We start from the raw sequence: 25,094 nt of genomic DNA, 5'->3' as shown, positions 1-25,094 counted from the left end.
AATGATACAGAGCCTCAGTTTCTCTTTGGCTGAAATCAAGTAAGTTAACATGTAACCAATATAATCAGGTTCTGCAGCAACTTCCTTGGATATATTTTAGAAAGGATGCCAGCCACTCTCCTTAGACGGGAGCAGAAGGCATGACTAGTGGCTGCTGGGCAGGGGCAGGGAGATGTGGCCTCAATCAGTGACTGCTGAGTCAATGTCAGGGACCTTGAGTTTTCTGAGACTTCATATGTATAGTTTCTGGGCCTATTGGTTCTACAGGCTGTTAACACAAACTAGTGTTAAAACTTACGTTATTAACAATGGAGAAAAATGACGCTTGAATGGAAACCCTTCTTAGCACTTTGGGAAGTAAGATTTCAAGTCAACAGAAATAAAGGTGATAGGTGGATATGTTAAATCACTGTGTGTTGTGAGTTTTTTTTAAAAAAAGCAAGTTAATGTCAACATGGGGAGGATCAGTAACACATTCATCAAGTGAGTTCCTTGGTACAGTTCTATTGAGAAGGAGACTTAAGAAAGATTCAAATTCCTGATTATAAATATCACTACATAAGAATACTAACCTCTCCTAATATATTAAATACTATGGAACTCAAACCTTACTATAGAAATGCAAATATATTATGTAGAAACAACACTAATGGCTGCAATAAAGGCAGAAAACTTGAAAATTAAACATGAAATGATTAAATCAGGATTACAGCTAATACATTTAACAAATCTTCCAGAGTTCAATGGAAAAATATATGTTCACACACTGGCTTATTTGCATACTGGTCTCATACAAATTTGAAGAAATAATGGAGTGTTCTTTCTCCTTCTGTGCAAACATTTTTTTGAATTTGTCAAACATTATTTCTAGATTCTAAGCAAGATCAGGCCTCAACTCTATATGCTTTTTGAAAGACTCAAGACAAACTTAAAATTCAATCTAGTCATATAACTACTATTTACACATACAGTGGTGTTACTAATCTGGATCACAAAATTTCAGTAAGTGGCTACCAGGTAAGGAACTGCCAGTCTCAGTCTCACATGGTAGTATTCATACAAGTGAGCTAGAATCTGGCTTAGCTAGGCTACTGGAACTAATTAAGATTCGAAGTTCAAGTTCTCTCATGTCTGCATAAACCTCCATGTAGAGAAATCATCTCTTACTGTTTAATAAGGAGCTGGAAGTTGCCAAGACAAAATATTAACATTTGGCAAACATATTAAATTCATTGTCCTATGCATCCATGGGTATATAATCAGTATTTGAAGGGAGGGCAATAAACCACTTTCCAAACCAAATGCTCTTTGTTTATGGTCCTTATTTCCCTTTTCTCAATCTATAGCACCAAATACTGATTTAAGAACGGGATATCTCCAAAAATCTAATTTGAAAAATACATAAATGGGGTCACTGAACCACACTTTCAGAACTATATGGGTAGTGGGGTGAAGGGACATATGAGGAGAATAAAAAGCAAGACCAACCAGTTTTGAAATGTAGTCCAGAACCATCTGTTCAATTTTCTTCTTTTCTACACCCTGTAGGTGTCTCAAAAAATGGTCTTTTAGCTCAGACACCATCTGAAAACAGGATATGCATTAGATAAGTCACAGCCTACCCACTCATACCTGCAACTGGTTTGAATTAGATCCACTTATTAACATTCCTCATCAATATAAAAAATATTGGATCTGAAGGTCCCATCAATGGAAATGCATAACTCTCAATATTTCTCTGGTGAGCATAAATAAGGGGTCCCCAACATTTGCCTCAAAAGGAATTACTTATGATTCACCCAAAGCCCCGTGAGCAACTGCGAGTAAGGCTCTAACTCTGACGAGAATCCTCCAAAGAAGACAGTGAAAGTCACCAACTTAGAAGTCACAGGCTTTGGGATCTACCAAAGGATTAAAGTCTACTTCTCCTACAGTCCTGGGGGATTAACAGGAACAACTCTATACATAGAATGACTGAGACAATGGGGGCAACAGTTTTGGGTGTTTTGGAAGGACAGAAGCAGGAGTAAAAGGGAAATAATCAGGTACTTCCCTCTACACAGTGGCCACAGACACTCAACACAGCCCCTTGACATGCAAAGGTAATGAAATATTCATTCTGGTGCCTCCAAATAGGTTTGTTTCTATACTCGCTTTGTTTGATCATCCTTGGGCCTCCCTACTTCTCCAACCATTAGCATTCCCAGCCCTCCCTACCTTTTGCTTTTCTCTCTCCTCCTCCCTCCTCTCCCTTTTGCCTAGACAACACGCTCAGCAAAAACAGGATGCCAGAGCCATGTTTGTGCCAATAAACAGCCCAAGGGAGTTGTACAGCTTATATCACCCATGCACACATCTTCTATTTTAGCAGGTTCACAATGCAATACCCCGAGTAAAACCAAGTCCACAACCTTCAGGGCCAAGACATAATGGTATCTTAATTCAATTCAGTCTCATGCATGTGCCAATTAATTTGGCTTTAAATAAAAGATGCTTTCTGTGTAATACATAGTGCATACTTCTTTGTGCTTTTCAATTTTTCCATGAAGATAAAAATTAAAATCACCCATAATCCTACCACCCACATTAACAATTGGGGGTTATTTTTTTCTTCTTCCTGGTGTGCACACCCATTCTAATGTTGCATGTTTGTCGTGTAAACATTGTTTGCCATACTTTTTTTTTTTTTTGCTCTGTCACCCAGGCTGGAGTGCAGTGATGCGATCTCAGCTCACTGCAACCTCCACCTCCTGGGTTCAAGCGATTCTCATGCCTCAGCCTCCCAGTAGCTGAGATTACAGGCACGTGCTACCACGCCCAGCCAATTTTTGTATTTTTAGTAGAGACGGGGTTTCACCATGTTGACCAAGCTGGTCTCGAACTCCTGACCTCAGGTGATCCACCCGCCTTGGCCTCCCAAAGTGCTGGGATAACAGGTGTGAGCTACAGTGCCCAGCCATGTTTGCCATACTATTTTAATGGCTGCGCAATATTTAATTTTATAAAAGTACTATAATTATTTCCTTCTTGTATATGTGAGATTTTTCTTTTACTACTGTTGGCATATCTAAACTAACCTCTCCTAATATATTAAAAACTATGAAACTCAAACCTTACTATAGAAATTCAAATATATTATGTAGAAACAACACTAATGACTGCAATAAAGGCAGAAAACTTGAAAATTAAACCTAAACTAATTAATAGATTATCCCATTCTTAAGTCCACATGGTATTAAAAAATATGTTATTAGGCTTTCCAGATGTCTCTTTAATCAGCTTTTTAAAGGTTTTGTATTTATTTACAAATTCTGCTTTTCAATTAATTTATTTTGATTCATATTTCTTTGGTCATCCTAGTATTATGACTTCTTGAGAAAAAGTACTTTGTTCTGTTGTTTTTTTGTTGTTGTTTTGTTTTGTTTTTTGAGACGGAGCCTCCCTCTGTCGCCCAGGATGGAGGGCAGTGGCGCAATCTTGGTTCACCGCAACCTCCACTTCCTGGGTTCAAGCGATTCTCCTGCCTCAGCCTCCTGAGTAGCTGAGATTACAGGTGTGCACCATTATGCCCAGCTAATTTTTGTATTTTTAGTAGAGACAGGGTTTTCACCATGTTGGCCAGGCTGGTCTCGAACTCCTGACTTCAGGTGATTCGCCCACCTTGGCCTCCCAAAGTGCTGGGATTACAGGCATGAGCCACTGTGCCCGGACTGTTCTGTTGTATTTGAAACCCCAAATACAAATGCCACAAAGATGCAGCTCTTTCCTTTTTTAAAGCACTCTCAACGCTATACACTCCTTTTATCATGGTTTGTAAATTACATATGTATTGGTGTGATTCATGTGTGTCTTCCCCCTTTGACTACATATTCCAAAAGGGCAGAAATCATATGGGTTGCTTACCACTGGGCACACAGGGTCCATAATGCTGGCAAAACATACTTGTGCAAAGAATAAAGAATAAGATCAGAATGAGAAGCCCACTGTAACCCTTTCCCCTTGTCTTAGGGTCCCTTGTTTGCCAGCCCCTAAAGAACCCACGTACCACTTACCAGCCCCATGAGCAGCCGCTGGTGGCTGTCTTCCTCCTGCAGGAGGGGTGTTAATCTTGGCCCTGAAATGAAACAGAGCAATAGTTAGGTTCTGAACAGTTTTCAGGAGATGGATTAGAAGGAAAAAGAATCAGCCTGGGTTTCCCTTCTCTGAGTCACTGAGAAAACATAACACAGGATGAAAATTTTTCATCACCTAAGTGTGACCTAGTCCTACAAGGTGAACTTATCAGAGCCGTGTGAAACAGGGAATGACCGAGAAAGGAAGAAAACAACACATTCCTCAACCCCAGTAGGCTCTAGCTTTGATTTTTGTTCAACACTAAAACTCACTGCTAAGAACCTCTGCTCCACTGGAAACAGAGGGACTTGGGCCTTCTCTTAACCCTTCTGGGGTCATAAATTGAGGGAACAGGGCTCGGTGGAAAGACTGCATGGCTCCCTTCTACTTTCTGAACCCTGTAGTTCAGTAGCCTTGGAAGTTACTGAGCTGAGGGGGCCAATTACTGCAGCAAATAATACTAACTGGCACAAGTTATCAGACTACAAAGGTAGCTAGGAAAAGGTGGAAAAGTGATATGTTAAATCAAATGGTACTTTCTCCACCATGATTTGCAATGCACGCTACAGTGTAGTGGCCCTAGGGGCAGATAAACCCAGTCTTGCTGGAAAATCTGCCCAAAGCGCTTCTAACATCTTTGTATTCCATTCTTTTCTTCTTAAATACTTGAGATCCAGTGCCAGGCAAGAGGGCAGAACCACCCTGCTCAGTGGGCTGGCAACTCCTTCTGGGAGGGCATCGATATCTCTTGACCCCCCGGGATAAATCTTCCCTGGATCCTACACACCCCTCTTGATTGAGATGAAACAATTTAACATGTGAATCCAACAGCCCTGCATTTCACAGAATGTTCTGTTTCAGGCAGTGACATTCTTTATGGGGAACTAGTATACGCAAAGCACGTGCAAGGAAAGGGAAGAGTTTCCTAAAGTGCATTAAGAGAGACTGACTAGTAACAGGATGCAAACGGCCCTGACACATACAGTAGCTCCATAAGCAGGGCAGGAGGGGTGGCACGACAGAAACCTCAACCAGACCAGAAACATTCCCTGTGTTGCAAAACCCCCAGCAATGCAAGGATGATAAGCCTGAAACACACACACGCATGCCCCTGTCTGGCAGGGCAGATCCCCTGGCTTCAGGGATTGATGGCCTGGTAAGGCAGAGGCTGGTTCCTCCCTGGCTGGTCAGTGAGCCCAGGCTCTGTCAGCCTAAGCTGGATGACAAGTGCACTGTCACAGTTCACTGTGCTGTGTGCATAGCTGGAGGAGGTGCAACAATGCACTGTATAAAATAGTTTCCATTAGAATCGCCCAACATCCAAGCCCATAAAACAGGAGTGGGATATAAAAACAAAAGCTTATTTAATGAAGACTGACCTTCATGAGTCACAAACGTGTTCTTCTGGCAACTACAAATAGGCCTGTGACTGAATATGCTCAGCATTCCCCTCCCCGGTTTCACTTGGCCAAGTCCCCTTTGTTTATCAAGACTTAACTCACCTGTCAGCCCTCTGGGGAGCCTCTTCCAACCTCCCTCCCTCCTCCAGCCATCCCCGCTCCGAACCTAACCTCTCTCTGCACCTACGGATTATGTAATACCTGTCATTTGGTTTAGAAGCCACACGTTAACATTTCTTCTTTACACACTAAGGAATAAAGCAGCCACCTCAGGTACCCTCATGTACTAAGCACTATGTTAGGTGCTATCTGCATTACCCCAGTTAAGTCTCATTTTCTCCTCACTCCCCTGAGGACAGTGCACAAATGGGTAAGTGACTTGGCCAGGAGCACATGGTTTGCAAGAGGCCATGCTGGAATGTAAGTCCAGCTCTGTCTAGCTCTCAAGCCTGTGCTCTTTCCCCCAGAACCACACTGCTTACCTGGAAGCTCCTCATCTTTATGCCTCTAGGACCTGTGTGCCCAATTTTTAACCCAAATGAGAGGCACAAACAAGGCAAGACCCGGTAGGATCAGACAGCTAGAAAGCAAGCAGCACCAAGCCAAGGGAAATGCCAAAATGCATCCTGTGGGCACAGCCAGAGGGTAGCTGTGTATGACAGGAAATAAGGAGAACCGCAAGGCCATCACCCAGGGACTCCCACCGCAAAAGCACATTCAGCAGCTGTCCCCGGAGGTCCTGGTGCCTAGACAGACATGGGAAGAGCCGTGCAGCCACTCTAACAGCAAGATATTAAAAGGTGCTGCCTGCACCACACTACTGGAAGTGATTTTCTTGCCAACCCACAGTGGTAAGAAGAACAGTGCTACAAACAAAACACTGACTGGAACCCAGAAGGCTTTATTACAGATCTTTTCTTACCCAAATTTCTTGCTTCTAGGTTAGAAATCACCCTACGAAGAAATTAGCCATGTTATTCACAGACAGCATTGCTTTTAAAAAATTTAAAGCCACACCATACAAAGATATCCTCCTTTAAAAATTCATAAAAACCACTGTAGAAACTATTCTGAGGCTGCTGAAAACCTCAAAAACTTTGATCAATGTAGTGAAAGCCACACTAGGCAATTAAAAAATCTCAAAACCCTTTAGTGCCAACAACGGCAATAATTTAGAACAATTGTAGCTCTCAGTTATTGAAAATAATGGGGACAGAAAATAGAACAGAGGTTGGAATGGGGCCTATACTTTTAGTACTCTGAGATGACTCATATATCCAGAAAATAGGCTTTCAAAATAAAAGTGAGCTCACCAGCCCACTGACACTTAAAAAAAAAAAAAAAATCAACCTACTATTTGCCTTTCTCTCAAAATGCTCATTAATAGGAAATTTCTTTACCAATTATCCATCATAAACATCTATCCGCAGGTTACAAGTCTATAAGGTTCAACATATAAGCTTTTCCCACTAGAAATTCCAGCACCAAATTCCAGAATAGGGTCCAAGTGGCTGCATTCATGAAGCTGACAATATTATTTTGCTGGGGATATGCAACAAAAGTAAACTACTTCTATAAAAGGTAGCCAATAAAACAAAGTAATTGTAAATGTTAACCATCTTACAGATATGATAACCTCTAATTTCACTTACTTTACTGCATTATCAAGAATATTCCTCACATACGCCGTGGACCTTCTTTTTCCTGTTTTCTAGGAGTGAGAACACGTCAGGAGTGGAAGGTAAAGGTTTTATCGGTGACTTTTCACATCAAGGATATAATGCAATACAGTTAAGAGCATCAGAGAGAAGAAATATACTTTCCAGGTAATCAGAACACCTAGATTTTTTTTAAAGTTTTAAGAAACATTTTATTCTGAAACAATTACAGATTCACAGGAAACTGCGAGTCAACTATATACTATATACAACAACAGTAATCTACATGCAGCGATACTAGAGAGAGATCCAATGTACCCTCCACCCAGTCTCCTGAGTGCTTATATCTTACCTAACTAGAGCACAATATCAAAATCAAAAATTGACATTGGCACAATGTGTGTGTGTCATTCTATGTCACTTTATCATGTTTAGATTCATGTCCCACAATGTACCACCACAATCAACATACAGAAGTCTTTGATCACCCCCAAAGATTTCCCTGGGTCACCCCTGGAGAGTGAGTCACATCCACTATTCTCCCTCCAACTACCCCAACCCCTAATGACCACTAATTTGGGAACACCTAGATTTTTTAATATCAATTTTTAACTACATAAGTAACCTGAGAACACATGTGAGACATGGATATTAATCATACTTCTACTATGAATGTGCTGTGTGTCCCCTTAAACTTTCTGTTTTCAGTTTCCTCCCCAGGAGAACAGAGATCATAGAAGCATCTCTGACTATTGAGGTCAGTAACGACAATGTTCAAGTCCCTGGCAATTGGGAAGAATGCTGCACATGGAAGCCAGCCTTATGATTTAAAGGCATCACCTGGATCCAGTCCACTAGGGCTGGCTGCTGGCTTTGTTCTCACTGACCCACTCATACCTCTTCAGAGATCAGGTTGTGCCACTCTCTCCTGACCACACTGTTGTTATAGTGGAAGTGTGGCTTGGCGTACTTAACATATTCTAGGTTGGAGTTCAGTTTTTCCCAGTAGCCCTTAAAGCTGAGCACCTAAAGGAGACAAAAACATCAGCGGCCTTCAGAGGCAGGCCCAGCGGCCCAAACCACCCAGTGAGTATCACGCAAGCCTTATTTCCCGAGCTCTCACGGCCCACATTTCTGAGTGAATACTTTGTACAGAGGATGGCATTCTAGACCCAATAGGGATTCTAAAATAGACTTAAAGAATCTTGTTTTCCCACTTCATTTTCTGTCTTTTTGTTTTGTTTTTTTGTTTGTTTTTTTAAACCACATACAGAACTGCTGCTCACTTCCCAAAACCAACAGGACTTCCCCAGATTGAGGCTTAGCAGGGAAACCTGTATTAAACACATTGAGTCATTTCCTCCCTTGAGACCCATTTTTATGACTTAGGTGGTGTCAACAGTGCCATGTTCACTAAGAGAAAGTTCATTAACATTTGGATAAGTGAAGTAGGCGTACTTTCCTGCTAAACTTATTTACTGCCAAGGACATTTTTCAAAACCTAGGAATCAAAAAAAGATGAAATGAACTAATTTTACATTGTCACATACATCAAAACAGAATTAGTCAGCATTCTATCTAAATCTTTGAATTATTGATATAATTGTACTACCCTGAAGCAAGAATGTATCCATTATATTCATTTTAAATAATAAAATGCAATGTTAATACATTCTTAGTGTTGGCGAGGCGCGGTGGCTCATGCCTGTAATTCCAGCACTTTGGGATGCTGAGGTGGGCGGATCACGAGGTCAGGAGATCGAGACCACGGTGAAACCCCATCTCTACCCAAAATACAAAAAATTAGCCAGGTGCGGTGGCGGGCGCCTGTAGTCCCAGCTATTCGGGAGGCCGAGGCAGGAGAGTGGCATGAACCCAGGAGGTAGAGCAAGCAGTGAGCCGAGATCACACCACTGCACTCCAGCCTGGGTGACAGAGCGAGACTCCATCTCAAAAAAAATAAAAATAAAAAAATACATTCTTAGTGTTGAAGGATATTCTGACACAACTTGGTTTTAAACCAATAAAGGTAGACTTATGATACTTTTTACCAAAATATGTACATTTACAAATGATTTGACTGGGGCCAGAGATGTAATGTGTGGTCATAAAACTAAGTGAACTATTGCCTGCCAAGGTGATAGACTTGGCTGAACTGCAAGAAAAATAAGAAAACTTAAACAAACAAACAAACAAAAACACCTCGATCAAGAAAAATGCCCTCATGTTAAATTATAGCACATTATTACCATTTTTATTCAAAAGACAGTCATAATTGGTTTGAAATGTATTTTGGAGTATCAGTAAAGTAAGCAACACAATATTAAAACTTGCTCTTTCAGAAGCCTGAAATGCCCATCCAGCCAACATCCCTCCTCCCAGAGACAGAAAAACTCTTCCCAAGAAGTCTCATGTCCAGGGGAAAACATGAATCAGATCCCACTCCTCACTTGACTCACCTCCCTCGTCTTTTCTTTCCCTTTCCATTTATTTATAATGAATGTACACTTATCCACCCTTTGGGTCTTCTTTGTATTTAAGGAAAAAAAAAAAAAAAAGACAAGACAAATCCTGCAGACGTTTGACAGAATTAGGTCCCTGACTGGAAGTCTCTAAAGCTTTCTTGCTGTCCTAATCTGGGCTCAGGCACAGGAGTGCCAAAAGCCAGAAAACTCATTGGTGTTGTGGTGACATCTAGTGTTCAGTTGAGCTATTAATTCCTCCTGCTTGGCCACAGGAGTCCTACCCACGCAGTTCACCCAGACCTTGCCCAGGACAGGATATGGGAGGGGAGAAACTCAGATGCCCTCTACCTGTCATCTGGCCCCATCCCCTCAAGTCAAATGCTATCCTGTTGTTAGAAGTCCTCACTCACTGCAGCTCCTAAGAAAAGATCTCTCCCAAATTACCTTCCTTCTCACTCCATTTACAAAATCCCTTTCCTCATAACCTTTTAGGGAGGTAGGCACATTTTTCATAGTTTTGTTTTATTTTAAATTAACAAATAATTGTATATATTTATGGGTTGCGATGTGGTGTTTCAATACATGCATACATTGTGGAATTATCAAATCAGGGTAATTAGCATAGCCATCTGTCCGCTAAGAAGAAACAGATCAAACAGAGCTCGCCACATGTCCGTGGACAGGCTTTCCAGGGGTTCCAGCACCCACTGCCTGAATGTAAAATAGAGCATGTGTTTGTATGAGCGCTCTTCTGGGGAGATGGTCTATAGCTTGCACCAGATTTTCAAAGAAATCCATGGCCTAAAATAGACTAGAGTTAGAAGGAAAAGGATCTGAATTTAAAATAAAACAAAAATTAAAACTTACACTTAAGAAATACTGTTAGCCAAACATCCCAAAAATATTTTCACATGAACTTACATGTTTGTTTTTCAGGAGGGGGGTCACTGGCCTAATATAGATATTAGATATATCTATAATATCTTACAGATATTAAGATGATACAGAAAAATCTATATATTTCACTATTTGGTAACCACTAGAGAAGTGATATAACCTTTTTCAGTTAAGAAATGCAGCCATGTGTGATAGGTCATGCCTGTAATCCCAGCATTTTGGAAGGCAGAGGCAGGCGGATCACAAGGTCAAGAGATCAAGACCATCCTGGCCAACATGATGAAACCCCATCTCTACTAAAAATACAAAAATTAGCTGGGCATGGTCGCATGCACCTGTAGTCCCAGCTACTTGGGAGGCTGAGGCAGGAGAATCACTGGAACCCGGGAGGCGGAGGTTGCAGTGAGCTGAGATGGCGCCACTGCACTCCAGCCTGGCGAAGAGCGAGACTGTCTCCAAAAAAAAAGAAATGCACAGAGATCATTCTAAATTGGAAAGTGTATTTGGAAACCTGGAAAACAGACACAGAACAGGGGTGGGAAATGGATTTGAGTCAGTGAAGGACAAGGAAAGGATGTTCCAGGTGGGACTCTTAGGGTGTGAGCAAAGACAGAGACTAGAAGATGGATTTGGGGCTCAGATTTGAGCCAGAGCATTAGAGTCAACAGCACTTCATTCTCTATGGTGAAGACAATAGCCTCCAGCATGTGCAACTCCCAGCCTCAGCTGCCCATTGGAACCACCTGGGTCCCATCCCCAGTTAGATTTAATTGGCTTGGGGTGTGCCTGAGCCTTATGAGTTTTACAAGCTCCCTCAAGTCATCCTAATGTTCAGCCAGGACTGAGAACAGTGAGCATGTTCAAGTAATCCCGGGCACCCCACCCTCAAACACTTTACTCAGTCTATACACCTCTGGCTTAAAGGCTATATAAATCACCAGCTGTCTAAAGACTTCTGATTGTGTGGTTTTAAAATAGGAGATATAGTTAAAGAGGTAGTTAGGGCCAAATCTTTGAGGGATTCTGAATGCCAAGGTGACACCAGCATGCTCATTATCCCAGAGAATAAAGGATCTCCCACATAACGTTTTAGATGTTGTAACCCAGAATGGAGGGGAGGGGAAGGGAGAGTTGAATCTGCACAATCCCAAGAGCCAAGACACACCATCACACCACTATGCTCTAGGATGAGCCTGGTCAAGAAACAACAGATGCTGGTGAGGCTGTGGAGAAATAGAAATGCTTTCACACTGTTGGTGAGAATGTAAACTAGTTCAACCATTGTGGAGGACAGTATGGCGATTCCTCAAAGGCCTAGAACCGGAAGTATTATACCATTTGACCCAGCAATCCCATTGCTGGGTGTATACCCAAAGGAATACAAATTCTTCTATTATAAAGCTACATATACATCTATGTTCACTGCAGCACTATTCACAATAGCAAAGAAATGGAATCAATCCAAATGCCCATTAATGATAGACTGAATCAAGAAAATGTGGTACATATACACCATGGAATACTATGCAGCCACAAAAAGGAACAAGATCATGTCCTTTGCAGGGACACAGATGGACCTGGGAGCCATTATCCTCAGCAAACTAACACAGGAAGAGAAAATCAAACACCACATGTTCTCACTTATAAGTGGAGCTGAACAATGAGAATACATGGACACAGGGAGGGGAAAACACACACTGGGGCCTGTTGGGGGGTTGGGGGAAGGAGAGCATCAGAATAAATAGCTAATGCGTGCTGGGCTTAATACCTAGGTGATGGGTTGAGAGGTGCAGCAAACCACCATGGCACACGTTTACCTATGTAACAAACCTGCATGTCCTTGCACATGTATCCTGGAACTTAAAAAAAAAAAAAAAAAAAAGATGAAGCTGGGAGCACAGGAAATCACTGTCAATCAGCTAGCACTTATCCAACAAAGCAAATACTGTACTCATCAGGAACAGCACCACCACAAAATGAAAGCCACAACTGCCCAGGAAGCCCATCACCAGCTACTTGAAAAGAGCTAATAAAACTTGAAAAATAAAACACAAAAATGCTGTATAAGAAACATACCCAGCTGGGTGTGGTGGCTCACGCCTGTAATCCCAGCACTTTGGGAGGCCAAGGTGGGCGGATCACAAGGTCAGGAGATCGAGACCTTCCTGGCTAACACAGTGAAACCCCGTCTCTACTAAAAATACAGAATTAGCCGGGTGTGGTGGCGGGCGCCTGTAGTCCCAGCTACTCTGGAGGCTGAGGCAGGAGAATGGCGTGAACCCGGGAGGCAGAGGTTGCAGTGAGCTGAGATCACACCACTGCACTCCAGCCTGGGCGACAGAGCGAGACTCCATCTCAAAAAAAAAAAAAGAAACATACCCATGCCGGGTGCAGTGGCTCACACCTGCAATCCCAGCACTTTGGGAGGCCAAGATGGGTGGATCACTTGAGCTCAGAAGTTTGAGGCCAGCCTGGGCAACATGGTGAAAATCCGGCTCTACTAAAAGTGCAAAAAATTAGCTGGGCATGGTGGTGTGTGCCTGTAGGCCCAGCTACTTGGAAGGCTGAGATGGATCACTTGAACCTGGGGAGGCAGAGGTTGCAGTGAGCCAAGATCATGCCACTGCATTCCAGCCTGGATGACAGAATGAGACTGTCTCATAAAAAGCAAAGCAAAGAAAAATACCCCTGAATTAGAGACAATGTTAGAAGCAATCAGATCCTCAAGGAATGACCTGGAGCATTTTCCTACATAAAGGGGAGTTCTTTCTCTTAGGATGACCTGAAATAATTGCCAAACACAGCCCATCACAACTATTCACTGAACAAAAGAACCAGTGGGTTACATTAAGGAATTGTTTCCCATTTATGATTTCGATTGCCAATTGATCCAAAAACAAACAAACAAAAAGCTCTGTGGTACTGGCTCATCTGCAAATTACTGCCAGAAAAAAAATCTGCCTTTCATTTCTAAAAGGCCCTCTGGCTTTGGTCCTACTTCTGCTGATTAACCAGCATCTTCTTTCAGAGAAGGCAGCCAACTCAAAGAGAACCCTTTCCTCTGTGTGCCAGGACTCAACTAGCACAGCTAAAGCATCATCCAATTTGGCTCTTCAGTGGATTCCATCTCAGTATCAGCTTTTACTTACAACCCAGAGAAACACAGTGACCCACTACCTCTAAGCACTGACAGAATAAATAGAAAATGTTTGTGTGTACATAAAGCTAGAAAGGCACTAAACTAAGATGCTCTAAACAGGAACACTCATACACAGGGCAAGTGACCAGAACTCCTGAGGCTGCCCACTTAAGGAAACGCATGCTGCAATTTCAAAGTCTCCTGAATATAAATGGACTTGCTTCCCCAATATCTAGCAAAAATTGCCACTTACTTGCCCATCTGGGTAGTTCTATTAGCCATTTTTAATGGATTGGATTTTTTTCTAAAAATGAAATCACTAAATATGGCTCTAAACTATTCCATCTCACAATCAGCTTATGCCCTGAGAAAGTCAATGCTAAGCTCTTTCCCTCCTCTCAGTCTTGAGAATGAAAAACACCTGTCCCCAACCAAAACTATGAATAAGACCAGCAGAGTGTAGTAGGTGGTAGAAGAGGAACAGAAACAAGAATCCTCCATCCTGGGTCCATTCCTCAATTTCATCATCTAGGAAGTTGCCTGAAGACACCTCCATTGCTACAGAAACAACAGGAATGAAATCACTAGCCTCAAGCTCTTTTTTTGTTTTTGTTTTTTGAGACAGAATCTCCCTCTATCACCCAGGCTGGAGTGCAATGGCGCAATCTTGGCTCACTGCAACCTCCACCACCTCCCAGGTTCAACCAATTCTCCTGCCTCAGCCTCCCAAGTAGCTGGGACTACAGGCACCTGCCACCATGCCCAGCTAATTTTTGTATTTTTAGTAGAGATGGGTTTCACCGTGTTGGCCAAGCTAGTCTCGAACTCCTGACCTTAGGTGATCCACCCACCTAGACCTCCCAAAGTGATGGGATTATAGGCATGAGCCACTGTGCCCAGCCAGTATCATCTTATTTTTTTAATCTATGCTAATCTACCTCTAATTAGTATTTCTTTGTTGCATCATAAAATTAAGGTTTATGGTATCCACTGGCCTCACTATAATTAACTGTTCCAGAAAATATGTGCAAACTGAACTTGGGAAATCAGTATTTCCCACATAACCAACTAACACTGCTATTGATGCTACATCTTTGTCAAAGCAACAATTTTTTAAAATTGTAAACTATTATATTGTAGTTATACCATTACTTCAGACCGCTAAAAAACTTTTTATTTAAGTGATCATGGTTGTCTGTATTGTGGGGGTCAAGTCTTTTGTGTTTCACTAAGCAATCAATTACATTCATGCTCTGCCCAATTAAAACTTTGTGTTTTGTTTGTGAGGTGGAGTCTTGCTCTGTCGCCCAAGCTGGAGTGCAGTGGCACTATCTTGGCTCACTACAACCTCCACCTCCCAGGTTCAAGGGATTCTCTTGGCTCAGCCTCCCGAGTAACGGGGGGGGGGGGGTGGTTACAGGCGTGCACCACCACACCTGGCTAATTTTTGTATTTTCTGTAGAGACACGGTTTCACCATGTTGGCCAGGCTGGTCTTGAACTCCTGGCCCCAAGTGATCCACCCGCCTTGGCCTCCCAAAGTGCTGGGATTACAGGTGCGAGCCACCGCACCCAGCCTAAAACAGTTTAACACCAGTGAAGAAGCAGATAAACAAGTCTCTGAATGGAGAGCAGCCCAGGTATAAACTACTCTTCTCCCAGTTGCTCAGGGGCATCAGACCACTGATAGACATTGGCAGTAACACCCTCACATCTGAGTGGCCGTAAGTAGAAAGGAGCAGTAAGTTTTTGTCCTTCCCAGTCTCTGAGTCAGGTAATCAACAATCTCTAGCAAGTGATGAAATACACTACAGATGTCTAACTTAAAAGACTGTGGTAAAAATATCCCATTCCTCCATTTGTAGCGTGCTCATCTTTTATCTTTATATTTAAGCTATTTTCCATTTTTAAAAATCCATACATGCTTCCTGTGGTTGAATAGTTTTAATGGTTTTTATTCTCATAAAATCAAGGGCAGGCCAGGTGTGGTGGCTCATGTGTATAATCCCAGCACCTTGGGAGGCTGAGGTGGGATGATCTCTCCAGGCCAGGAGTTTGAGATCAGCCCCAGCAACATACCAAGACCCTGTCTCTACAGGAAACAAACAAACAAACAAAAATTAGCCAGGCGTGGTGGCATGTGCCTGTGGTCCCAACTACTTGGGAGTCTAAGGTGGGAGGATTGCTTATACCCAGGAGGTCGAGGCTGCAGTGAGCCACTATGGCACCACTGAACTCCAGCCTGGGTGACAGAGGGAGACCCTATCTCAATCAATCAATCAATCAAAAATTTTAAAAAATAACAATAAAATCAAGGGCAATTTTTAGCCTTTTATGAAAGTTGCTGTCTCCCTAGAGCAATCCATAGTTTACAAAGGGATAAAATCATTCTTAGGAAGGACACTCTTAATGACATTCCTTTTAAGGCAAGCACCTTGTTTCAATATATTTCCTGTTTAGTGTTTTTAAAATGACTTTGAGAACTATTTATAAGATGAGGAAGTCCTTTGTCTCTCTAGGGAAGATTTTCTGATTTAACTGGTTTATCCTGCCCAAGATGTTCATATAGGTCTTAGTCTGTTACAGCAGGTATACCAAAATACCATAAACTGGATGGCTTATCAACAAATTTATTTCTCACAGTTCTTCAGACTGGAGTGCCCAAAATCAGGGTGTGGTCAGATATGGTGTCTGATGAGGGCCGACTTCCTAGACTGCCATGTGTTCACTGTAACCTCATGTGGCGGGAGGGCAAGTTGGCTCTGTGGGGTCTCTTCTATGAGGGCACCAATTGCAATCACCAGGGCTCTGCCCTCAGAACTAATCACCTCCCAAAGGCACCACCACCTAAAACCATCACCTTGGGGGTCAGGACTTCAACATAAGAATCCTGAAGGGATGTAAACATTCAGACCATAGCAATATTGCAATTTATTAAACATTTGTATAGTGTTCCACTTTATACTAAAAGGAAGTGCTTCAGAATGCAGACAGAACAGGAGGAACGTACCTATCCAGTTCCCACACACACATCCCCACGCCCCTCTCCCCCCTTGACTCCTTATCAGGGCACTCATCTACTAAGGAGAAGAGAAGTAAGTGTGGTCAGAGTAAACAGGGGTATCTTGGTCCTCAAAGAAAGAATGTGGAAGCAAGCACACACTCTTATGTAATTTGTGATTCAGGTCATGAGTGTGCAGAGCCACCTCCTATTGGGTAAGTATGGCAAGAACAATCACATAACTGAGACTAGGGAGAGAGGAGCTGAGGGTGGGACATGCTCATGCAACCAGCTCCATCCCTCTATAATTAAGTTGGGACTTGGGGTAGAAGAAGTAGGTTAAAGGTGAAGGTAGCAGCTTGGAGTGAGTGAGTGGTATTATGCAAGCATAGTTGAGGAAACAAATGAGAAATAGCAGGATCAAGTGTCCTGGGAATGAGAATCTCCTGGTTAGAGTCTCCCATGCTGAGCATTTCGGATAGGTGGAGTTGGTCAAACCAAACCCACTACTATCTTCTCCTGAGTCCAGGGCTAGTCCCAGCAATACACCTCTGCCTTCCTTGATGGATCATGGCTGTGTGCAGAGGGTCACAGAGAGATCTACAGTGCCTCATACTTGTCCTCAGTATTAATAACTACTAGCAGATGAATACATGTGGAGCCAAAAGAGCCCCCAAGCATGTGTGGAAATGGTGAATGGGAAACAACTGTCTGCAGAGCCAAATACGAAAGCTATGGGTAGAGGACAAAAACGTGAGGAGAAAGAGGGAATGTAAAAGGAGGACAGAAACACATGGAGGACATAAAATACTCCATTTTACACACACCCACACACGGAAAACAAACAAGTCAGTGCAAAAAAGAAGCGACTTTGTTCCTAAGCAAAGCTAAATCATATTCTCAGAAAACCTAATAGGTAAGTTAATAGGACCTTTCCGTCACTCTTTTATACTTAACTTTTTAAATGAAAATACACAATGTTGATAAGGATATAGTAAAACTGGTAAACTCATAAATCCCTTGTAAATGTAAATTATCCCTTGTCAGGCCTCTGAGCCCAAGCTAAGCCATCATATCCCCTGTGACCTGCACGTATACATCCAGATGGCCTGAAGGAAGTGAAGAATCACAAAAGAAGTGAAAATGGCCGGTTCCTGCCTTAACTGATGACATTCCATCATTGTGATTTGTTTCTGTCCCATCTTAACTGAGCGATTAACCTTGTGAAATTCTTTCTCCTGGCTCAGAAGCTCCCCCACTGAGCACCTTGTGACACCGGCCCCTGCCCATAAGAGAAAACCCCCTTTGACTGTAATTTTCCACTACCCACCCAAATCGTATAAAACAGCCCCACCCCCCTATCTCCCTTCGCTGACTGTCTTTCTGGACTCAGCCCACCTGCACCCAGGTGATTAAAAAGCTTTATTGCTCACACAAAGCCTGTTTGGTGGTCTCTTCACACAGACACATGTGACATTTGGTGCCGAATTCCTGGGACAGGAGGATTCCTTCAGGAGACCGGTCCCCTGTCCTCGCCCTCACTTCCATGAGGAGATCCACTTACAACCTAGGGTCCTCAGACCAACCAGCCCAAGGAACATCTCACCAATTTCAAATCAGATAGGCAGTCTTTTCACTCTCTTTTCCAGCCTCTCTTGCTACCTTTCTATCTCCCTGTCCTTCCAATTCCAGTTATTTTTCCTCTCTAGTAGAGACAAAGGAGACACATTTTATCTGCGAACCCAAAACTCCCGTGCCAGTCACAGACTCAGGAAGATAGTCTTCCCTTGGTGTTTAATCACTGCGGCGATGCCTGCCTGATTATTCACCCACACTCCATTGGTGTCTGATCACCATGGGGATGCCTGCCTCAGTCATTCACCCACATTCCCTTGGTGGCAAGTCAACTGTGGGGATGCCTGCTTTGGCTGCTCACCCACATTGCAGCCCAGGGCTGCTCACTACCCCCACCCCTTCTCCGTGTCTCTACCCTCTCTTTTCTCTGGGCTTGCCTCCTTCACTATGGGCAACCTTCCACCCCCCATTCCCCCTTCTGCTCCCTTAGCCTGTTTTCTCAAAAACTTAAAACCTCTTCAACTCTCGCCTGACCTAAAACCTAAGCGTCTTATTTTCTTGTGTAACACCACTTGGCCCCAATACAAACTTGATAATGGTTCTAAATAGCCAGAAAACAGCACTTTTGATTTCTCCATTTTACAAGACCTGGATGATTTTTGTCAAAAAATGGGCAAATGGGTCTGAGGTGCCTGACTTCCAGGCATTCTTCTACACATTGGTCCCTCCCTAGTCTCCGCTCCCAATGCGACTCATCCCAAATCTGTCTTCTTTCTCTCCTGTCTGTTCCTTCAGTCTCCACCCCAAGCTCTGAGTCCTTTGAATCCTCCTTTTCTACAGACCCATCTGACCTCTCCCCTCCTCCCCAAGGCTGCTCCTCGCCAGGCCAAGCCAGGTCCCAATTCTTCTTCAGCCTCCACTATCCTACCCTATAATCCTTTTATCACCTCACCTCCTCACACCTGGTCTGGCTTACAGTTTCATTCCGCCACTAGCCCTCCCCTACCTGCCCAACAATTTCCTCTTAAAGAGGTGGCTGGAGCTAAAGGCACAGTCAAGGTTAATGCTCCTTTTTCTTTATCCAACCTCTCCCAAATCAGTTAGTGTTTAGGCTCTTTTTCATCAAATATAAAAACTCAACCCAGTTCATGGCCCATTTGCCAACAACCCTTAGATGCTTTACTGCCCTAGACCCAGAAGGGCCAGAAGGCCGTCTTATTCTCAATATGCATTTTATTACCCAATCCACTCCCGACATTAAATAAAGCTCCAAAAATTAGATTCCAGCCCTCAAACCCCACAACAGGACTTAACTAACCTCACCTTCAAGATGTACAATAATAGAGTAGAGGCAGCCAAGTAGCAACATATTTCTAAGTTGCAATTCCTTGCCTCCACCGTGAGAGAAACCCCAGCCACATCTCCAGCACACAAGAACTTCAAAATGCCTAAGCCACAGTGGTCAAGCATTCCTTCAAGACCTCCTCCCCCAGGATCTTACTTCAGTGCCGGAAATCTGGCCACTGGGCCAAGGAATGCCCATAGCCTGGGATACCTCCTAAGCCACATCCCATCTGTGCAGGACCCCACTGGAAATCAGACGGTCCAACTCGCCCAGCAGCCACTCCCAGAGCCCCTGGAACTCTGGCCCAAGACTCTCTGACTGACTCCTTCCCAGATCTTCTCGGCTTAGCGGCTGAAGACTGACGCTGCACGATCGCCTCGGAAGCCTCCTGGACCATCACAGATGCTTTCGGCAACTCTTAAAGTGGAAGATAAGTCCATCCCCTTCTTAATCAATACAGAGGCTGCCCACTCCACATTACCTTCTTTTCAAGGGCCTGTTTCCCTTGCCTCCACAACTGTTGTGGGTATTGAACGCCAGGCTTCAAAACCCCTTAAAACTCCCCCAACTCTGGTGCCAACTTGGACAACATTCTTTTATGCACTCCTTTTTAGTTATCCCCACCTGCCCAGTTCCCTTATTAGGTCAAGACATTTTAACTAAATTATCTGCTTCCCTGACTATTCCTAGGTTACAGCCACACCTCATTGCTGCCCTTTTCCCTAATTCAAAGCCTCCTTCGCATCCTCCCCTTGTATCTCCCCACCTTAATCCACAAGTATAGGACATCTCTACTCCCCCCTTGGTGACCGATCATGCACCCCTTACCATCCCATTAAAACCTAATCACCCTTACCCTGATCAATGCCAAGATCCCATCCCACAGCACACTTTAAAAGGATTAAAGCCTGTTATCACTTGCCTATTACAGCATGGCCTTTTAAAGCCTGTAAACTCTCCTTACAATTCCCCCATTTTACCTGTCCGAAAACCGGACAAGCCTTACAGGTTAGCTCAGGATCTGCGCCTTATCAACCAAATTATTTTTCCTATCCACCCCATGGTGCCAAACCCATATACTCTCCTATCCTCAATACCTCCCTCCACAACCCATTATTCTATTCTAGATAATCCTAGTTGACCCCATAGATCCTAAATCCTTTCCCCACTCTCCTTTCCATTCCTTAAAAAACAGCTCCCACACTAGCTCTCCCTAACTCATCACTCCCTTTTCATTACACACAGCCGAAGTGCAGGGCTATATGGTCGGAGTTCTCACACAAGAGCCAGGACTGTGCCCTGTAGCCTTTCTGTCCAAACAACTTGATCTTACTGTTTTAGCCTATCCTTCATGTCTGTGTGCGGCAGCTGCTGCTGCTTTAATACTTTTAGAGGCCCTCAAAATCACAAACTATGCTCAACTCACTCTCTACAGTTCTCATAACTTCCAAAATCTATTTTCTTCCTCACACCTGACGCATATACTTTCTGCCCCCCTCCACTACCTCTCAGCAAGCCGAACTCATTGCCTTAACTCAAGCCCTCAATCTTGCAAAAGGACTACGCATCAATATTTATACTGATTCTAAATATGCCTTCCATATCCTGCACCTCCATGCTGTTATGTAATAGGCAAAAAGAGGTTTCCTCACTATGCAAGGGTCCTCCATCATTAATGTCTCTTTAATAAAAACTCTTCTCAAGGCCACTTTACTTCCAAAGGAAGCTGGAGTCATTCACTGCAAAGGCCATCAAAAGGTGTCAGATCCCATCGCTCAAGGCAACGCTTATGCTGAAAAGGTAGCTAAAGAAGCAGCTAGCATTCCAACTTCTGTCCCTCACTGCCAATTTTTCTCCTTCTCATCGGTCACTTCCATCTACTCCCCCACTGAAACTTCCACCTATCAATCTCTTCCCACACAAGACAAATGGTTCTTAGACCAAGGAAAATATCTCCTTCCAGCCTCACAGGCCCATTCTATTCTGTCGTCATTTCATAACCTCTTCCATGTAGGTTATAAGCCGCTAGCCCATCTCTTAGAACCTCTCGTTTCCTTTCCATCGTGGAAATCTACCCTCAAGGAAATCACTTCTCAGTGTTCCATCTGCTGTTCTACTACTCTTCAGAGATTGTTTAGGCCCCCTCCCTTCCCTACATATCAAGCTTGGGGATTTGCCCCTGCCCAGGACTGGCAAATTTATTTTACTCACATGCCCTGAGTCATGAAACTAAAATACCTCTTGGTCTGGGTAGACACTTTCACTGGATGGGTAGAGGACTTTCCCACAGGGTCTGCGAAGGCCACCGTGGTCATTTCTTCCCTTCTGTCAGACATAATTCCTCAGTTTGGCCTTCCCACCTCTATACAGTCCAATAACAGACAGGCCTTTACTAGTGAAATCACCCAAGCAGTTTCTCAGGCTCTTGGTATTCAGTGAAACCTTCAGACCCCTTACCATCCTCAATCTTCAGGAAAGGTAAAATGGACTAATGGTCTTATAAAAACACACCTCGCCAAGTTCAGCCTCCAACTTAAAAAGGACTGGACAATACTTTTACCACTTGCCCTTCTCAGAATTCAGGCCTGTCCTCGGGATGCTACAGGGTACAGCCCATTTGAGCTTCTGTATGGACGTTCCTTTTTATTAGGCTCCAGTCTCATTCCAGACACCAGCCCAACTTGGACTGCGCCCCAAAAACTTGTCATCCGTACTATCTTCTGTCTAGTCATACTCCTATTCACTGTTCTCAACTACTCATAAATGTCCTGCTCTTGTTTACACTGCTGGTTTACACTGTTGCTCCAAGCCATCACAGCTAGTATCTCCTGGTGCTATCCCCAAACCGCCACTCTTAACTCCCTTTTAGAGTGGATAGATGATCTTTGCTGACAGGATACACTCCAATACTTTCACCCTGACGAAGTCCTATTCTTTACTTTTATACTCATTCTTATTCTTGTTCCCATTCTTATGCCACCCTCTACCTCTCCCCAGCTATCTCCACCACACTGCCAATCTCACTCTCACCTAGCCGTTTCTAATCCTTCTTTAACAAACAATTGCTGGCTTTGCATTTATCTTTCCTCCAAAATCGCTGAGGCCTCAACTTACTCATTGCAACAACAACAACAAAAAAAGAGAGGACTCTGTATATTTTTAAATGAAAAGTGTTGTTTTTTACCCAAATCAATCTGGCCTGGTATATGACAACATAAAAAAACTAAAGGATAGAGCCTAAACTTGCCAGCCAAGCAAGTAATTATGCTGAACTCCCTTGGGCACTCTCTAATTGGATGTCCTCCCAATTCTTAGTCCTTTAATATCTGTTTTTCTCATTCTCTTATTCGAACCTTGTATTTAGTTTCTCAATTCATCCAAAACCATATCCAAGCCAATCATTCTATACGACCAATGCTCCTTCTAACAACCCCATAATATCACCCCTTACCACAAAATCTTCCTTCAGCTTAATCTATCCCACTCTAGGTTCCCATGCTGCCCCTAATCCTGCTCGAAGCAGCCCTGAGAAACATTGACCATTATTGCTCTATATCACCCCCAAAAAATTTTTGCTGCCCCAACACTTCAATACTATTTTATGTTATTTTTCTTATTAATGTAAGAAGACAGGACTGTCAGGCCTCTGAGCCCAAGCTAAGCCATCATATCCCCTGTGACCTGCACATATACATCCAGATGGCCTGAAGGAAGTGAAGAATCACAAAAGAAGTGAAAATGGCTGGTTCCTGCCTTAACTGATGACATTCCACCATTGCGATTTGTTTCTGCCCCATCTTAACTGAGCGATTAACCTTGTAAAATTCTTTCTCCTGGCTCAGAAGCTCCCCCACTGAGCACCTTGTGACCCCCGCCCCTGCCCATAAGAGAAAACCCCCTTTCACTGTAATTTTCGACTACCCACCCAAATCCTATAAAATGGCCCCACCCCTATCTCCCTTCGCTGACTCTCTTTTTGGACTCAGCCCACCTGCACCCAGGTGATTAAAAAGCTCTATTGCTCACACAAAGCCTGTTTGGTGGTCTCTTCACATGGATGCACGTGACATCCCTTTCATTGAATATCAATTTATCATAAAATAAGAATCAAATGCTATAAAAATTGTCATAGCCTTTCACCCAATGTTACTTCTGGAGTAACATTCAGGAGTTCGAGACCAGCCTGACCAACATGGTGAAACCCCGCCTCTACTAAAAATACAAAAATTAGCCGGGCATAGTGATGCACGCCTGTAATCCCAGCTACTCAGGAGGCTGAGGCAGGAGAATCGCTTGAACCCAGGAGGCAGAGGCTGCAGTGAGCCGAGATCGCACCAAAGCACTCCAGCCTGGGCAACAAGAATGAGACTCCATCTCAAAAAAAAAATAAAAATAAAAATAAAAGAAAAAGAAAAAAATTCACTGCAACATTATTTCTAATAGCAAAAAGAAATTTTTTTAATGGGGGCTAGGGACAAACTAAATGTCCAAAAAACAGAAGAACAATTGAGTTAAGGCACTGCAACCCAGCAGGGCATGGTGGCTCATACCTGTAATACCAACACTTTGGGAGGCCGAGTTAGGAGGATGGCTTTAGCTTAGGAGTTCAAAACTAGCTTGGGCAACATAGTAAGACCCTGTCTCTACCAAAAAAAAAAAAAAAGTTTAAATTAACCAGACATGATGACATGTACGTGTAGTCCTAGCTACTCAGGAGGCTGAAGCAGGAGGACTGCTTGAGCCCAGGAGTTCAAGGTTGCAGTGAGCTGTGACTGTGTCACTGCACTCCAGCCTGGGCAACAGAGTGAGACCCTACCTCAAAAAAAGAAAAAAAAAAAAAAAGTATGACATACTTATTGTGGTGTTTTGTATGTATTAATTTTCATCCACCCACTCCTGGTTCATAATGCCCATAACCTTTGTTACAGCCTGATGTTATAATATTGGGTGTTTTAGGCTTCGGGACCAGGACTAGTCTCAGGAAACTCTCTCTCTCCTGCCTTCCTTTCACCTGCCCTAAGGCAGGACTCTCCCATCCACCACTCCCCACCACCACCCCCTGACCCACCCCCCTGCCTTTCTGATTCCAGATCTTCAGACCCTCCCCTAAGAGGGTCCCGCCTCATACCCTGGAGGGAAGGAATGCTTCCATAAAAATCCCAGAAGACTGGGTTGGGGAAGTTTCCCCATAGCTGAACAGGTGGACGTTCCTGGAGGGTGGTGAATCCAAAGAGGGCATGGAAACTCCACGTCCCTTCCCCTATACCTCACTCTATGCGTCTCTTCATCTGTTTCCTTTGCAATATCCTTTATAATAGGCCAGTGAACATGTTTCCCTGAGTTCTGTGAACCACCCCAGCAAATTAATCAAACCTAAAGAGGCACCGTGGGAACCCCAACTTGAAGACAGTTGGTCAGAAGTTCCAGAGGTCTGGACTTGCACCTGTGATCTGGGGGTGTGGAGGGTAGTCTTGGGGATTATGCCCCCCAACCTGTGGGATC

General features: G+C 43.5%; 1 protein-coding gene across 4 annotated transcripts in view; it reads right to left on the bottom strand.

Annotated features, from left to right (window-relative positions):
• Nucleotides 1–25,094, bottom strand: part of GSAP (gamma-secretase activating protein) — a 104,974-nt gene that overhangs the window by 11,301 nt on the left and 68,579 nt on the right. For all 4 annotated transcript variants that reach the window (XM_054494958.2, XM_063667686.1, XM_054494960.2 and 1 more), the window contains 5 exons: nucleotides 8,069–8,197; nucleotides 7,166–7,224; nucleotides 6,436–6,467; nucleotides 4,053–4,114; nucleotides 1,489–1,584 (listed from right to left, as the gene is read on the bottom strand). In XM_054494958.2, coding sequence (XP_054350933.1) covers nucleotides 1,489–1,584; nucleotides 4,053–4,114; nucleotides 6,436–6,467; nucleotides 7,166–7,224; nucleotides 8,069–8,197 — 378 coding nt within the window. The remainder of the gene's footprint in view (nucleotides 1–1,488; nucleotides 1,585–4,052; nucleotides 4,115–6,435; nucleotides 6,468–7,165; nucleotides 7,225–8,068; nucleotides 8,198–25,094) is intronic.

This window comes from Pongo pygmaeus, chromosome 6 (genome assembly GCF_028885625.2).
Source record: "Pongo pygmaeus isolate AG05252 chromosome 6, NHGRI_mPonPyg2-v2.0_pri, whole genome shotgun sequence".
In the NCBI taxonomy this organism is placed as follows: Eukaryota; Metazoa; Chordata; class Mammalia; order Primates; family Hominidae; genus Pongo; species Pongo pygmaeus.
This window is presented reverse-complemented; position numbering and strand designations above follow the sequence as displayed.